The following is an 18616-nucleotide window of genomic DNA, read 5'->3' as shown; positions in this document are numbered from 1 at the left end:
GAGGAGAAGGTTTTGGCTGTATATATCGGGACTCGCTATCCCATCCGGGGCCCGCCTTTGAAAAAGCGGCAGGGTTCTTAAAGCGACTCGTCTGGCTGGAATATATATATATATATATATATATATATATATATATATATATATATATATATATATATATATATATATATATATTGTAGCTCCAAAACACCAAGTACGTGAGTCACTCTGAGGGCGGGTGCTAGATAACGCGATGGTGCTCGCGTAATACATGAAGGCTCCAGTTTTCCAAAGATACCCAGCCGGGTTTACAGGAAAAGACTAGCACTCTCAAAGGCAGCAACAGATATTTTAGCAGAACGGTTTATTCAAAAAAGCAGACGAGTTTCGGGAGTAAAATCCCTTCGTCAGTGTTAACATCAGAGCGCCATAAATGACACCCTTATCTATGTTCATGAATCATATTGACACAAACAATGGACTAAAGCATGTAAGCATATATTACGCGCCATCTTAGAACGCATACATTCTATACATTTTGTCAACGTGAGATACTGAAAACCTTTTCCCATATTTCAGGTCACATTTAAAACATCCGCAAATGCATTATGCGCTTACTCAATGGACAATCTCGCCGTGTATCGGCAAAAGTTTCAATGGACATTTTAGTCCAAAAACACGTGCCTGAGAGACGAAGCATTAGAATAAATGCACAATTAAAGCGAAGATCGCTACATTAGAAAAAACGCTCTACTGAGCAAAATCTTGCCGTGGATCGGCAATTGCAACCCAATATTAGGTTGCTGTATTCTCAAGCCAGTGAAAAAACACATATCCCACCTTGACAATAAAACTCTCTTTTCCTATATACATCTTCAGATTTCCACCCAGTCAATTCATCAAAATTATTGCAGACAGATTTTCACAATTTCTCATAAATCACATAACAGCCCAACATATTCTTAGCCCAAGTGAGAGGCAAGTTCTTCCCCTATATTCAGTCCCTTGGGTGCCCTGGTCTCAAGATCTATGATGAATCTAGATTCTAGTCTTCTTAGGGCCTGTAATCGGTTACCTCCTCTCGGATTTTCAGCAACTTGGTCTAGGCAGAAATATCTTAAAAGGTTTCTGTCACTCTTATGTTTGATGGCAAAATGCCGTGCTACCGGATAGCTAAAATCTTTATTGGCAATTGCCCGCATATGCTCTAATATCCGGAGTTTAACAGGATTGATGGTACTACCCACATACCTCAACGGACAAGGGCAAACCAAACAGTAGACTGCGTGATCTGTGTGACAAGACATAAATTTAGTAATTTTTTTGCCACCTTTGCAACCTGTCACATCATATGCTAGAGTTCTTTTACTTGCCGAACAGGCTTTGCATTTCCCACACGGGAAGAAACCTTTTGCATCTTTCAGAGTTCCTAATTGTTTCTCCTGGGGTGGTAGATAACTATGGACCATCTCGTCTCGCAGCGATCTTGCCCTCCTATAGGTAATAGAAGGCACATCAGGAATATCCGAGCCCACAATTGGGTCGGATTTGAGGATGTGCCAATGTTTAGACAAGATAGATCTTAATCTAAATGAATCCGCAGCAAACGGTGTAATCATGCGGAATTTAACCTCTTTAGAAGGGATAGTCTTTTTCTTTTCAAACAGTGTGCTGCGAGGTATTTTTCTGACTTTGTTCAAGGTTTCTTGAAGCAGGTTTAAATTATATCCTCTGTTGCGGAATCTCTCTATGCTGTCCGTGGCAGCTTGTTCAAAGTCTTCATTATGGGTACAATTACGTTTTAATCGTAAAAATTCCCCGTATGGAATATTGGTGATAAGTTTACGGGAGTGGCTGCTTGAAGCGTGTAAAACGCTATTGCCAGCAGTCGGTTTACGATAGAGTTGGGTGCTGATCTGACCATTCCTCACACTCACCTCTAAATCCAGGTAACTAACCTTTTCTTTGTTAATTTCCCCTGTGAATTTGAGGTTGCACTCATTGTCATTTAGTACTGATATATACTCATTGGCCTCTTCTATAGATCCATTCCACACTAGGAACAGGTCATCGATATACCTGCTCCAAGCCACTATCTTGTTATTCCAAGCGGCATTACCGGGGGCCCAGGCTACCTGCTCCTCCCACCAGCCTACGAATAAATTCGCATAGCTGGGGGCGAAGCAGGAGCCCATCGCCGTCCCAGAACACTGTCGATATATTGTATCCTGAAAGAGAAAGATGTTATTATAGAGACAAAATCTTATAAGTTCCAATAACATCTTATTATGCAAAGCAAATCTCAATTCTCTTTTGTTCAGGAAAAATTCAACAGCGGCGAGTCCTTGTTCATGGTCTATGCAAGTATAGAGACTTGTAATGTCCAAAGTAATTAGTACATATGAAGGTTGCCAGGCGAGAGATTCCACTTTTTCTATGAAGTCTGTAGAGTCTCTGATATACGATTTCAGAGACAATACAAAGCCAAACAGAAAATGGTCTAAGAATTTAGAAAGGTTCTCTGTAAGACCTCCTATGGAGGAGATAATTGGTCTTCCAGGGGGATTGTGGATGTTCTTATGTACCTTGGGCAGGTGGTAGAAACAAGGTAAAATAGGGTTCATGGTTTTCAGAAAGAGATATTCGTCGAGCTCAATCATCTGTCGGTCATGCCACTTTTTGAGCAGTTGATATAGTTCTTCTATGCTTGTCAAATAATCCTTTTTCGTGATGACATCTTAGCACGAATGATCCTCAAGCTGTCGTTTTGCTTCTGCAACGTATTGTAGTCTAGACATAATGACTATGTTACCTCCTTTGTCGGAGGGTTTGCAAACAATCTTTTTGTCCTCCATCAGGCACTTCACCGCTAACTGTTGTTCCTTGGTAATGTTATGGTGCTTCTTTTGGGGTTTAAATTCTGTCCTCATGGTCGCCAGATCCCTGGCAACCACCTCTGCAAAGATGTCAATGGCGTCCACCGCAGTCTGGGGGACAAATCTTGAGGCAGGTTTAAAATTGCCCTTCGGTGCTTCTTGCTCTATGTTGACATTATCCAATCTTTGGGTTAAGGTGTTGTTTGTTGCATTTGTCTCCATGTCACCCTCTTGTCTAAGATTTTGCAAGACTTCACAAGCTGTAAGGTCATTTACAGATAAGAGATCAGTGTCTTTTTTGTTTCTCAAATATTTTGATTCCTTCGTGGTTGGTTTAGTCTTAAAAAACTTATGCAATTTGACTTTCCGAATAAATTTATATAGATCTATGCGTGTCTGTGTATATTCCATATTTTTATTCGGACAAAAAGTGAGTCCAAGTTTCAAAACAGACTCTTCTGCTGACGTTAATGATCTTTCGGACAGATTTACAATGGTGAGCTGGTCTGGGCTATTCACCATCTGCCTCTCCTTTGGCTCCTGGTTACTCGTGTGGTTGTTCTTGTTTGTCCTCTGCCTCTTCCCTTTCCAGCCTCCCCGTCTTGTTTGTCTGCGTCTTCTGGGGGCTTGTTCTTGCCGCCACGGAGCCAGTTCTCTTGTATGACTTTGAACTCCTGTTGAAAAGGGGTTTTGATTGTCGATGTCACAGACATTGTTTTAAGACCAGACGTTTCGTCTCCAGAACTTTCACTCACAATGAGGTCAGAATCCGAAGTCTCCACTCTTGTTTCCGTTGCGGCTTTCGGCATCTGATTTTTTCTAGCCACTTCTTTACGTGGTTGGTCATATTTTTTATGGAAGGTTAAGACCCTCCCCATTGCATAGTCCCGCTCATCCCGGTCAAATTTTTCTTGTTTTCTAAGTTTAATTTTGGTTTCATATTTCTGAAGTCTCTTTTTCATGTTGGCCCTAAGTTGTTCTTGTTCCTCTTTGTTGGCGTTATGTGTAATCAACTCTTCCAACTCCTCTATCTCTTTAACGACCTTGTCACGGTCGCTCCATGCAAATTGGATCAGGATCTCCAACATGCCTTTGCAGGAGTTGGCTATATGTGACGCCCATGTTTCCAATAGCTGGGGGTCTGGGTTCTCATACGCGGGTACTGTAAAGATCCGAAGACCTCGAGGCACCCTCTGTACCTCTATGTACCCCTGTAATGATGTTCCCTCCCACCATTTGCGCAGTTCCCGTTCATATAGTTTTTCAAGTTTTTGGAACTGTGTGGATAGGGTGTTGTAGGCTAAGAATATGTTGGGCTGTTATGTGATTTATGAGAAATTGTGAAAATCTGTCTGCAATAATTTTGATGAATTGACTGGGTGGAAATCTGAAGATGTATATAGGAAAAGAGAGTTTTATTGTCAAGGTGGGATATGTGTTTTTTCACTGGCTTGAGAATACAGCAACCTAATATTGGGTTGCAATTGCCGATCCACGGCAAGATTTTGCTCAGTAGAGCGTTTTTTCTAATGTAGCGATCTTCGCTTTAATTGTGCATTTATTCTAATGCTTCGTCTCTCAGGCACGTGTTTTTGGACTAAAATGTCCATTGAAACTTCTGCCGATACACGGCGAGATTGTCCATTGAGTAAGCGCATAATGCATTTGCGGATGTTTTAAATGTGACCTGAAATATGGGAAAAGATTTTCAGTATCTCACGTTGACAAAATGTATAGAATGTATGCGTTCTAAGATGGCGCGTAATATATGCTTACATGCTTTAGTCCATTGTTTGTGTCAATATGATTCATGAACATAGATAAGGGTGTCATTTATGGCGCTCTGATGTTAACACTGACGAAGGGATTTTACTCCCGAAACTCGTCTGCTTTTTTGAATAAACCGTTCTGCTAAAATATCTGTTGCTGCCTTTGAGAGTGCTGGTCTTTTCCTGTAAACCCGGCTGGGTATCTTTGGAAAACTGGAGCCTTCATATATATATATATATATATATATATAATTCAATTCAATTCAAAAATCTTTATTCGATTGTAAATAATACAATCATAAAAGTACAATTCATAAGTACACATTAAAAAAAAACATTCCAGACAATTCATTTCATGTGACATGTGAGAGACACAGTATACAGTACAAAGAAAAGGATCATACAGCGGGCACTATAGGTATGAGCAGTGTTTAGTTAAAAACATAAATTACTGTGTTATTTAAAAGCACCTAAAACGTTCGCAGCATAATTATCCATCCATACTTTTCCTAAAACAGATGGCTTTTTTAAAAAAGTTACAGACAAATAAGGTACAATCATGTTTCAGTAGTTGTAAGTAGTAAAGTGCAGGTTTGATTTGTACAAAATTCAGTTTTTTAAGGCACGGTATAAGGTATAGTTTCCGTGGGGTGGAATAATAAGGGCAGATAAAAAGAAAGTGGGCCAGATCTTGAGGAGACTTTCCGTCGCAGCCACAAGCTGGCAACACTTCACCCCGTTGTGCCCCACTTGGTAACACCAGTAGGAGAGGATATAAATCAAAACGGAACCTTATTAGTAAAAACTGTTCATATCTGGTCATAGGCCATGTCAAATAAGGTTCTATTTGTGGACAGGTTTTTAGTAGTAAGTGTTTCCTAACACTGTCCTTCTGTATCTCAACCTCTTCTCTGTCAGTACATCTTAACAATAGTAGAGCATTTTTTACCGAGGTAACATCAGATTTTTTAATCAAGTTGGGAGCATAAGACAAATCAGAACGGCCAATTGCCGTCAAACAATCCCTTATATACTTCACCCACGGGACTCTAAACCTCCCGTCTAACAATAAGGCTTCTTTCAGCAGGGCATGTGTGAGTGGAATGTCGGTATTAAGCCAACAATTCAGCCAACACAGAACCGGGCTTACTGCTATTCTATCACCTAAATAGGGGACCCCCAACTCCTCATGTACAGAGTAGTTCCCAGTACTCCTTGGCAGCCTCAGTATCTTTTTCAGGACGTTATTTTCTGTGACCATTAGGTCTTTTATCTTACAATAGCCCCAGAGCTCGCTTCCATAGCAGGCAACCGCAACACTTTTAGCCTGGTACAGTTTGAGCAATGCGGCCGTAGGGAAATTACCGATTTTTTTTGCAAAGCCAAGTATGGCTGCATATATATATATCGCAACCCAAATGTTCTAAAGAAATGATGGCACTCCACTCAGGGAATTTTCAGGATTTTATTTCATCAACTGTGATCGCCTACGCGTTTCGAACTAAGCGTTCTTGATCACGGCAAATATTCAGACAGTTGGTCCCTTTTCCATTTCTCATTTTATACACATGTGACATGCATTGCATTCTGGGATTGGTAGTCAAATTGAAATCATTCAACTAACTTTATCCATATATTGTTTGGATGGCACGCTGAATCTATGACTGAATATCGAGGGTCAGCATATCGACGGACAGAATATCGACGCTGGAATATCGAAGGCAAGTATATCGACACCCTATCTACAACATGGTAAGTACAAAAATATCGAAACTAAAATATCGATGTTAAAAATATCGTAATTAAAAATATCGTTTTTTTTCTGTTAAAAAAAAAGTTAAATTAAGTAAATAATACTTATATATAATTTAAACTTATTTAAAAATATGTTATAATGTTTAAAATGGAAAAATAATACATATTTAATATTAAACATTTAATTCTAATTAAACATACAATATATAATATATACTTAATTAATAATATTTATAATTTATTTAAATTAATTAAAAAATATTAACAAATACTATAAATTACAAATACATCAACACTCATAAAATAATAACATAAATAATAATAAATAATTATATTTAATAAATAAAAACAATTAAATATACTTTCAATATTTAAAAAAATAATTAAATACAACATTATTTAACATATTAAATACATAAAGAAATATAAATAATATTGGATAGCGTAAGGGTAAAAATTACTATTCAAACTCCAGAGGGTGCAACAGTAGGGAAAGCGTTGGATAGCGTAAGGGTAAAAATTACTATTCCAACTCCAAAGGATGCAACAATAGGGAAAGCGTTGGATAGCGTAGAGGGAAAAACTACTATTCCCACTCCAGAGAGTGCAACAGTAGGGAAAGCGTTGGATAGCGTAGAAAAAAAAATTACTATTCCCACTCCAGTGAGTGCAACAGTAGGGAGACCGTTGGATCGCGGGTATGTAAAAATGACTATTCCCACTCCAATGAGTGCAACATTATAGAAAACGTTGGATAGCGTAAGAGTAAAAAATACTATTTCAACTCCAAAGGGTGCATTCGTAGGGAAAGCGTTGGATAGTGCAGGGGGGAAAATTACTATTCCCACTCCAGAGAGTGCAACAGTTGGGAAAGCATTGGATAGCGGGTGGGTAGAAATTACTATTCCCACTCCAGTGAGTGCAACAGTAAGGAAAGCATTGGATAGCGTATGGGTAGACATTACTATTCCAACTCCAGAGGGTGCACCAGTAGGGAAATCGTTGGATAGCGTAGGGGTAAAATTACTATTCCAACTCCAAAGAGTGCAACAGTAGGGAAAGAGTTGGATAGCGAAGGGGGAAAAATTACTATTCCCACTCCAGAGGGTGCAACAGTAGGGAAAGCGTTGGATAGCGGGTGGGTAAAAATTACTATTCCAACTCCAGAGGGTGCAACAGTAGAGAAATCGTTGGATAGCGTAGGGGTAAAATTACTATTCCAACTCCAAAGAGTGCAACAGTAGGGAAAGCGTTGGATAGCGTAGGGGGAAAAATTACTATTCCCACTCCAGAGAGTGCAACAGTAGGGTAAGCGTTGGATAGCGGGCGGGTAAAAATTACTATTCCCACTCCAGTGAGTGCAACAGTAGGGAAAGCGTTGGATAGCGTACGGGTAAAAATTACTATTACAACTCCAGAGGGTGCAACAGTAAGGAAAGCATTGGATAGCGTAGGAGGAAGAATTACTATTCAAACTCCAAAGGGTGCAACAGTAGGGAAAGCGTTGGATAGCGTAGGTCGAAAAATTACTATTTCAACTCAAGAGGGTCCAACAGTAGGGAAAACGTTGGATAGCGTAGGGGGAAAAATTACTATTCCCACTCCAGTGAGTGCAACAGTAGGGAAAGCGTTGGATAGCGTACGAGTAAAAATTACTATTCCAACTCCAGAGGGTGCAAGAGTAGGGAAAGCGTTGGATAGCGTAGAGGGAAAAATTACTATTCCCACTCCAGTGAGTGCAACAGTAGGGAAAGTGTTGGATAGCGTAGGGGGAAAATTAACTATTCCAACTCCAGAGGGTGCAACAGTAGGGAAAGCTTTGGATAGCGTAGGGGGGAAATTAACTATTCCAACTCCAGAGGGTGCAACAGTAGGGAAAGCTTTGGATAGCGTAGGGGGGAAATTACTATTCCAACTCCAAAGGGTACAACAGTAGGGAAAGTGTTGAATAGCGTAGGTGGAAAAATTACTATTCCAACTCCAAAGGGTGCAACAGTAGGGAAAGCGTTTAATAGCGTAGAATGTTAGTTTAACATCCTTATAAATAATGTTTATATTTGAAATAATGTGTAATTAATTTTTTTAATACATCAACATCAATAAAATACAATTATTAATTAATAAAACCAATTACATTTGAATAATTAATTCACAATAAATTAACAACAAACACCAATAAATAATAATGATTAAATATTAATCACCAAATAATAAAAATAAATAAATAAACTAATTATCATAAAATAAATATATTTTTAAATTTAAATCACAATCAAAAAATAAGAAACAATATACAAAATATTAAAAATTTTAAAAACATGTTTACCAATCAATTTATGAATTTTTCTACTTAATAATTTTTTTTTACAAATTACTAATATTAATTGCCAATTAAATACATTAATTATGTATTAAAATAATTAATTGCCAATTAATAATTAATTAATACATTAATTATCCATAAGAAAATATGTATAAATAAGTAAATATTTACAATTTAATTAATTCCCACCCAATACCCCTATAAACCCACAACACGCCCCGATACTAAAACGTAACATTTAATAAAAATTTACATTAATTACCCATTATATAATTTATTTATCATTTAAAATAATTAATTGCCAATTAATAAGTAATTACAAAATAAATTATACATTAAAAAAAAAATTCTTTACAACTAAATTACTTCCCACCCTATTCCCCTATAAACCCACAACTCGCTCCGGTACTAAAACATAACATTTAATAAAAATTAACATTAATTACCAATTAAATAATTAATGTATCAATTAAAATAATTAATTGCCAATTAATAATTAAATATAAAATTAATTATACATAAAAAAATCATTAATTATTTACAATTAGATTACTTCCCACCCTATTCCCCTATAAACCCACAACCCGCTCCAGTACTAAAACATACTATTTAATAAAAATTAACATTAATTACCAATTAAATAATTAATGTATCAATTAAAATAATTATTTGCCAATTAATAATTAAATAAAAAATTAATTATACATAAAAAAAATCATTAAATATTTACAATAAATTACTTCCCACCCTATTCCCCTATAAACCCACAACCCGCTCCGGTACTAAAACATATAATTTACTTAAAAATAAATGTATTAATATATATAAATAATACACATATAATATAAATAAATACATAAAAATAATACAAATATCTATATTAGTGAGATCGAAATTAGTTACATCGATACATATGCTATCGATATTACTAACTTCGATATAACTTACATCTACATAAATAAATTCGATATTACTTACCTTAGGGTCGATATTCTGTCCAACGATATTCTTGACATCGATATTCTGTACCTTCGAAATTTCAAACACGATATTTTGGTAAGTCGAAATTTACAACTCGATATTTTGACTGTGTACCGACACGCTATAGTTTTTGTGTTTGATATCGCACTGTATATTCTGATCATATGCATTGCGCATACAGGGTGACATCACACTAAGCACTGGTAGAAACATTCACTCCTATTCACATATGGCAAACGATTGCGGAGGCAAGGGCACTCAGCCCAGGAACCCTCAGCGCTCCCAATACTGTCTCAGCGTAACGCATGCTATCAGAATGTTGAACTTTTAGTTCATAAACATAGAGACTATAAACATTTACTCGCACCGGGAGCGCGTAGCACCGCAGTGCCATTTAGAATTAGGGAGACGACCCAAGAGCTTATCAACACGCAAACTGAACAATTAGACACTAGTTGCACGGGAGATAAGGGTACTCAGCCCTCAAATCAAAGCAGTAACAAAATTTCAGTTGTTACGGCAATTAAGCGGGCACTCATTTAAACCTTTTCAAATAATTATCTTGCCGCTATCAATGCACAGTGGAGCACACTTTGCTTTTTACACACATGGAGTTGAATATCAGCAGCTCCCTGTGTTTGAAAAGCAATGCCAGCTTCCGCAGGAGGCAGGAACCGGCCGCGCCGCAGGGGCCTTCAGGCTCCCCCGTGGTCCCCAATGTGCAAAATATGGGTGCCCTGGGCACCCACACCGCAGGCAGTGCCCCAGATGATGGGGTCCCCAGGGAAAACATCTGCCCAAGAGGAAGGCTGCGCGGCCCCCCTGTCGTTTAAAAAAAAACTTGAAAAGGGGCAGGCCCCGGGAGATGAGGTGCGCAGAGCTCAAAATGACCCAGAAAGGGGGGGGGGGCGCTCTGCCCCCTCCCTTTAAATTAGGTAAATAAATAAATAACAAAATGCCTGTCCCCGGTGGACGATGGAGTCCCTGGATGCAACATCGACCCCCTTCCATTTAAATATATAAATATATATATATATATATATATCCAATAAACACAGGTAAGCCTCAAAACGAAGAGAAGCCTCAAGAAGCTCATTGGCATTCATATTTATTGATTCCACAGCTTGCCAGCAGACAATCAAACCCCTGCAGTCTTCAGCAAATAAAATCAGCCTGACGCGTTTCAGGAACTCTATCCTTTCATCAGAGGCATGTTCACAAAGGTTACGGAGCAGTTTTTGGGCACGCACACTTGTAAAATATCAGCACCTGCCACAGTGGGCATGGCCTTTCGCTAGGCCTTCTGGGCCTTGTAGTGCACCTAACCTCTTCCCCGAGTGGGGAGGCTTCCAATTCCTCTCAATTCGAACAAATTTTATCCAAGTGGAAGAAGCTGTGCACTGGATGCCGTCTGCCCTGCTTTGTGGCTGTGAAATCATGCCCAAGACAGCACCACCTGTACTGGTGCCGTACTTGCCTTCTTTCCATTGATGCAAGCCAAGACTCACAGCCTGCATGAACCCGCCTCCAAGCGGTGGGCTTCTCACACAGCCTGGCAACAGCCGTAATTTAATCCAACAAACACAGGTAAGCCCCAAAACGAAGAGAAGCCTCAAGAAGTTCATTGGCATTCATATTTTTTGATTCCACAGCTTGCCAGCAGACAATCAAACCCCTGCAGTCTTCAGCAAATAAAATCAGCCTGACGCGTTTCAGGAACTCTATCCTTTCATCAGAGGCATGTTCACAAAGGTTACGGAGCAGTTCTTGGGCGCGCACACTTGTAAAATATCACCACCTGCCACAGTTGGCGTGGCCTTTCGCTAGGCCTTCTGGGCCTTGTAGTGCGCCTACCCTCTTCTCCGAGTGGGGCAGCTTCCAATTCCTCTCAATTCAAACAAATTTCATCCAAGTGGAAGAAGCTGTGCACTGGATGCCGTCTGCCCTGCTTTGTGGCTGTGAAATCATGCCCTAGACAGCACCACCTGTACTGGCGCCATACTTGCCTTCTTTCCATTGATGCAAGCCAAGACTGCAGGGGTTTGATTGCCTGCTGGCAATTGTGGAATCAATAAATATGAATGCCAATGAACTTCTGGTTGCATCAGCCGACTACAGATCGCAGAATGCTCCTCTCACGGCAAACTTGGTAAGTGTCTCTTTCACGGCTCCATTTATCCCTTTCTCGGTCTTGGCTAAAAGTAAGAACGTGGTACACGTGCTCTGGCTAAACACTGTAGCTGAGGCAAACACCTCACATGGGCCCCCAAGACGCCTCAACCGTAGTAGTTCCAATTCCGCCAGTCCTGAAATGGCGGAAAGAGTGTCCCGAAATTCCTCCATGCCATGGATTGCCGTTTGCAGCGGCTCTGTATCTGGAAGGGGATACGGTGGATCAGAGCACTCCCAATTGCTTGGACGAAAAGAAAATGCAGAGGCTGCCCATGTGACTCAGACCACTTGTGAGGCGGGTTACCTCCTAGCACGCCCAGGACACAGCACGCAAAATATGCCACGAAAGTCTTCACTGCTTGAAGAACTGGAGGAACACAGTGGGGATTCAAGGTAAGGTGTTTATTGTCAACCAGCAAGACATGATGTGTTTCGACGTAAATGTCTTCCTTAGATGCCTGCTATCACAGCGCATGCTCGCCAGTTCACCTGAAATACAGCCATCCGTTCTGTCGTTGATGACGTGTCCAGGTGGGCCTGTTCAGAGTCACTAACATCACTGTGGATGCATCGGCAGACTACAGATCCGAGAATGCTCCTCTCACAGCAAACTTGGTAAGTGTCTCTTTCATGGTTCCACTTATCCCTCTCTGGGTCCTGGCTAAAAGTAAGAACGTGGTACACGTGCTCTGGCTAAACACTGTTGCTGAAGCAAACACCTCACCTCGGCCCCCAAGACGCCTCAACCATAGTAGTCCCAATTCAGCCAGTCCTGAAATGACGGAAACAGTGTCCCGAAATTCCTCCATGCAGTCATGGACTGCCATTTGCAGCGGCGCTGTATCTGGAAGGGGATACGGTGGGTCAGAGCACTCCCAATTGCTTGGACGAAAAGAAAATGCAGTGGCTGCCCATGTGACTCAGACCACTTGTGAGGCGGGTTACCTCCTAGTGCGCCCAGGACACAGCACGCATAATATGCCACAAAAGTCTTCATTGCTTGAAGAACTGGAGGAACACAGCGGGGATTCAAGGTAAGGTGTTTATTGTCAACCAGCAAGGCATGACACGTTTCGAAGTAAATGTGTTCCTCAGATACCTGCTATCACTGCGCTTGCTCGCCAGTTCACCTGAAATACAGCTATCCATTCTGTCATTGATGACGTGTCCAGGTGGACAGGATCAGAGTCACTAACATCACTGTGGTTGCATTGGTAGACTACAGATCCCAGAATGCTCCTCTCACAGCAAACTTGGTAAGTGTCTCTCTCTCGGCTCCATTTATCCCTTTATAGGTCCTGGCTGAAAGTAAGAACATGGTACACGTGCTCTGGCTAAACACTGCTGCTGAGGCAAACACCTCACCTGGGCCCCCAAAACGCCTCAACCATAGTAGTCCCAATTCAGCCAGTCCTGAAATGACGGAAACAGTGTCCCGAAATTCCACCATGTAGTCATGGACTGCCATTTGCAGCGCCGCTGTATCTGGAAGGGGATACGGTGGGTCAGAGCACTCCCAATTGCTAGGACGAAAAGAAAATGCCGAAGCTGCCCATGTGACTCAGACCACTTGTGAGGCGGGTTACATCCTAGCGCGCACAGGACACAGCAAGCAAAATATGCCACAAAAGCCTTCACTGCTTGAAGACTTGGAGGTACACAGTGGGGATTCAAGGTGAGGTGTTTATTGTCAACCAGCAAGGCATGACGCGTTTCGACGTAAATGTCTGTATATATAACAAGGGACAAGCCCCATGGGATGTGGTCCCTGGGACCAAAAAATGCCTGGGAGGGGGGGGCGCTCAGCGGTGTTCGCTTTACATGGAATACTCTCTATGTTCCAATGACCGACAATTAATAGAAGACACTTACGGACCTGGCTCGACAACTTAGAGAATTTACAGCATTGCCTTCTTACCAGAGATAACAGGCCAGACTTCATCTGGTCTCTATCTTTGGATTTACGCTCATTTGGATGTCATCTTTATAGAGTACTTATGTATGATTTGAGGGATAGAACAGGGTGGGCTACTGGCCTCCTTTAATAGCATGGCTGTGCTGTTTTATTGACTATACAGAGATACATTATGCCCTAATAAAGTCGATATATTTGACGAAACACGTGTTGGCTACTGGAAAGAGCATGCTGTATGAGCAACCATAATAAATTACTTGTGGAGTCCAAGATTTGGAGCATCAAATTTACGTGTAACGGTCAAAATAGTTAGGAACTCATTAATGGGTGAACATAGTATTGTGATAACAACTATATATAACTTGTAAACTGTGTGTGCCAATTGAATTCATATGATTTCATACCTCCATGTGCATTGATCTCTGATCCCATGGCAGTGATGTCCCTAAAGAAAAGATTGAACAGGTGGATGTTAGTGAATTGCATTTTGAAGTTCATAAAGTAGTAATATGATGAAAAATGTGCTAAGCTCACAACTTACAGGTTTATTTATTTATTTGCACTCTGGCTCATTCCATTTCCACACTTTAAAATATTCTGCTTCTATATACTTGTTCCTATGGACTTAGTTCCATCATCTTCTCATTAGACCTGTGTCACAATTAAGTAATACAATTTGGAGTTTACTTTCCCTTGTTTTTTCTGTTAGGTGTCTCCTCAACAATCTCCATGGGTATTGTCACTCTCAATTTCTGCGGTTGCTCCCACCATCTCAGCAGCTTTGCTAATAATCACTGTTTTGTCTCATTCTCACTATTTTGTTTTACTATATCTAGGTGTCTGCCACACCTAGCAAGCAAATGCTCCAATTGTTTTCAGTCCTTTATCTTCCTCCTTTACATGTGCCCCTCCTTCCTATGAATCTCTCTTCTAGGTTTTTGATTAGTCTAATTTATTGGCCACTAGTTCTGGTCTGTAAATGAAATATACATGTATTCTGTAAACACTAAACTCTCTCATTAGTAGTTCCAAAGAAGATTCACTTTTTGTAAGCTGTTCTTTGTGATCTAATCACCAGACACATTGTAAACGCATGTACCTCTTTCCCTCGTGTTTGCAATGGGAAACATCCTTTATAACGAAACTTTCACAACGCGGTACCATTACCACGCAGGTTTTACAATGCAAGTCGTTACAACGACTTGCGCTGCGGGCGCTGTGGGATAGGGAATAGTTTAATTTACTATCCAACACCTTACCTACTATCCACGGGGACTAGAATTGGAATAGTAAATTAAACTTTTCACTGTCCAGCGCCCCCAACGCAAGTCGTTGTAACAACTTGCATTGTAAAACCTGCGTGGTAACGGTACGCGTTGTGAAAGCAAGCATTGTACCGTCATACATCCGTTTGCAATTCAAGGGACTAAATAATAAATTGACAAATTTGTATTGCTACTCAGTACTTAGTTTGTAAAATAAAAATAAGTGCCATTGTCTGCTACCTGTACTGCTGAATGCTGGGGTTGGTGAATCAAAAATGTGCCTCGTCTTCTTGCCAGATCGTGCCTCTTTTTTCCACCACCCTACATCACCTATTTCATTATCTTCCTCTTGCAGTTCCCTTTTTACTCTTTTTGGTTATCCCTGTTAGAAATGAGGGTCTATAGTTGAAAGTGGCTTGCACCCTGTCCAAGTAGGGATCCTTATTTTAGTCAGGGTAAAGGGATTACACAGCTAAAATAACCCCTGCTTATTACCTTGGTAGCTTGGCACAAGCAGCCAGGCTTATCTCAGAGGGTATGTGTAAAGCATTTGTACATGCACACACACAGTAACACAATGAAAGCACTACAAAAAGACACAACACCAGTTTAGAAAAGTAACCAATGTTTATCTGAATAAAACAAGGCCAAATCCACAAAAATACAACATACAAGGGATGGGTCAAATCTAAGACAAAAACAGGAGCAGGGGAGGTGAGATGCCAGAAAAGCAAAGCGATGTGTCTGTTCCTTAATCGAAGGGGAGGTGATGCGTCACTTCCTTTCTGCAGTTCAGGGGCCCAAAGTTCTAAAGCCAACAAAACAGGTTAGAAAAAAGGAGGAAGAAGACAATTGTTTGGGGATAACCCTGCAAAAAGGGCCAGGTCCAACAATTCCTTTGCACTATTTTCCTATCTTTCTCTTCCTCTATTCTCCCTTTCTAGGTTTCTGCGTTTCTCCCTTGCTCTGTGTCATGGCCTGGTGATGAAAATTAAGTTCCAGTCTCCAGAAGTGAGGGTGGGTGCCCACCACCTGCAGCAACCTGTTGCTCTTATTCTAATGGTTAAATGTTTCTACCATTCCTACATAACAGGTTCACCTTCAGCTAAAGGGTTGATGATCAGGGTGTCCTCTCAGTACACAAAGAGACAGGAGTTTGCATGAAACACATAAGTGGGGTAAGATCGAAGCCTCAGAGTGCTATGCACGCATGGAAGGGCCAGACCGTGAACACAAACCGGCCCTGGCAATTCAGTTGGACTTGCCCGGGGAGGGGGAGGGGGAGGGGAGGGAGCACTGCTGCTGCTTTTGTTACGGCCACTAGCAAAAACAGACCCAGCCACTCAAAAAACGGTCCCCACCCTGCCAGCCCACCGGGAAAACGCCCGGTGCCTGCTATGGCCAGCCTGGTCCTGACGCATGATGACCTTGCTTCTTGATTTTTTAAAAGCTGTCAGTTTTCATTCTTCATCACACATTGGCTAACTTATCAAAAGCTGTTAATCAGAGGCAAATAATACTACAGTTACTGCTATATGTGTTTTCGTATTTTCATAGAATTGGCGGCTACCTTTTCGGCGTACTAGATTGTAATAATATTGGCATGAAGACAGAAACTATTATAATTCCAGTTGATAACTTGATATGATACCTGACAACTAAGTGTGTTCTTTTTCTCTTCATTTGTAAGTAGTTTTGAAACAAATTGTTCAAAAGAGCACACATCCAATGTCCCAAACAAAGACATGGCTGCACATAGTTCTGAAAACAGTAAGTTACCTTTATTTACACATCTTTTTTAGTCACCATATTATATTCATACAATTTGTGATTGAGCGTAAGCTGAAGAAGGAAACTTTTGAAAGATTAACAACCACACAAATACACTTTAGGCAACTCCGCCTCACTATCCCCTGCCGTTGGAGACTTCAGCTCGGTGATTACGTGGTACGAAAGTATTCAAGTTGACTCAGAATCAGATTCTGCTGTGGACGTAAAGGATCAGATGAATGATAGCATGGTAAGTTATCAAGTCTTTAAACCAAGTAATAGAAGTGTAAACAAAATGTACTATAGTGTTTCTAATATCTAGACAACATGGAGGCTATGTTTATGTTTTACACAAGAAGCACATTGACTGTGATACTATACTTCTTGCATACTAAATGACTTTAAAGCGTAATTTATATTTTTGTTTAATGTTTGATATCTGTAAACTATGCAATGACCTGCTATGATTAAACAACACAACAGTTGCAACGAATCAATTATAAATGAGGTTATAATTTCAAAGGATTTTCTCTGCACTCTGTACAGACCGGTTTAGTTATTTTAAAGACCTAGGGCTAGATGTAGGTAAATCTTTTTTACCGATTCTAAAATACCGAATTTTACCGATTCGGTATTTTAGAATCGGTAAATTAGATGTAGGTAATAATTCGGTATTTTTTACTGAATCGGTAAGATTCGGTAATTACCGAATCGTTATTTACCGATTCGGTATTTGCCATTGATTCCTATGTGAATGTCAATTACGGAATCGGTAATTACCGATTTGGTAAATACCGAATAATTCAAGGGTGGCAGGGTGTCACTTTGACACCCTGTTGCACCCCTAATTAGTGCTTGTGTGCCATGTGGCACACATACATGCCCTAAGGGCATGTATGTGTGCCACATGGCACAGGTGTACATGCACAAATTTGCATATACACAGGTATTCGTTATTTACCACCAACTAATAGTTGGTGGTAAATAACGAATTCTTAAAGCCCTGTGGCACTGTTTACAGTGCCACCTACATCTCAAATTACAGATTCGGTAATTTTTGTCATTTAGTGGAAGATTACATTTGCCGTCATTCTGTGTCATTAGTGTTGTCATTTGGTTTTGGCAGTGGGACTTGAAGAAAGTAGTTATTTTTGTTCAACTGCAGATGCAATACAAACAACTAAAAGCTTGTTGGAAAACGTCTTGCTAACATGTTAATGCTGCTTGATGGGTTTTTTCAGCTTTGTTTCGGCTCTGACTACTTTTTGTGTGTTTAAAACTGTAATAATATAGGCTTAATGACATTTTTAGCGCTGATTAACATTGGTTTACACTTTACATATGGTGGCACCTCTGTGACCTCAGACTGCTATTGTGTAGGTTGGTTTCCATAAGGAAAAAAGGGCCAGATGCATCAAGGGGTTTTGCCCATTCTGTGTCTATGGGAAAATGTGCTCATGCATATGGCCCAAAATGCCTTGCAATAAGGAGAGGTTTTATATTGTAACCTTCTAGCAAACATTCTAAGAGGGTTTACATTGCAAATGTGTGACATATACAATAGAAGTGGTATTACTTTGTGACCTTTGTCAAATGGAGCAGAAAGGAGTTTTACTTTGTAAACTCTTTGGCAAAACATATAGGAATGGGTTTTACCAAATGAATCATGACAAATGCAAAAGGAATGGGTTTACTTTATGAACTCTGGCAAATACAAAAAACGTAGTCCTGCCTAGCTTACCTAAATACCTTATCCATTATCTTTAGAATGTGCAAAACACAGCTTTGTATTAGTTACTTAATTTACCTAA

At 40.2% G+C, this 18616-nt stretch overlaps 1 protein-coding gene across 1 annotated transcript in view; it reads left to right on the top strand.

Annotated features, from left to right (window-relative positions):
• The window catches only part of LOC144783990 (uncharacterized), a 330381-nt gene that overhangs the window by 170456 nt on the left and 141309 nt on the right, over nucleotides 1-18616 (top strand). Inside the window, exons 7-8 of the mRNA XM_078662705.1 lie at nucleotides 16729-16805; nucleotides 16928-17055. Of these exons, the coding sequence (XP_078518831.1) occupies nucleotides 16729-16805; nucleotides 16928-17055 (205 nt within the window). The remainder of the gene's footprint in view (nucleotides 1-16728; nucleotides 16806-16927; nucleotides 17056-18616) is intronic.

This window comes from Lissotriton helveticus, chromosome 10, assembly GCF_964261635.1.
Source record: "Lissotriton helveticus chromosome 10, aLisHel1.1, whole genome shotgun sequence".
In the NCBI taxonomy this organism is placed as follows: domain Eukaryota; kingdom Metazoa; phylum Chordata; class Amphibia; order Caudata; family Salamandridae; genus Lissotriton; species Lissotriton helveticus.
This window is presented reverse-complemented; position numbering and strand designations above follow the sequence as displayed.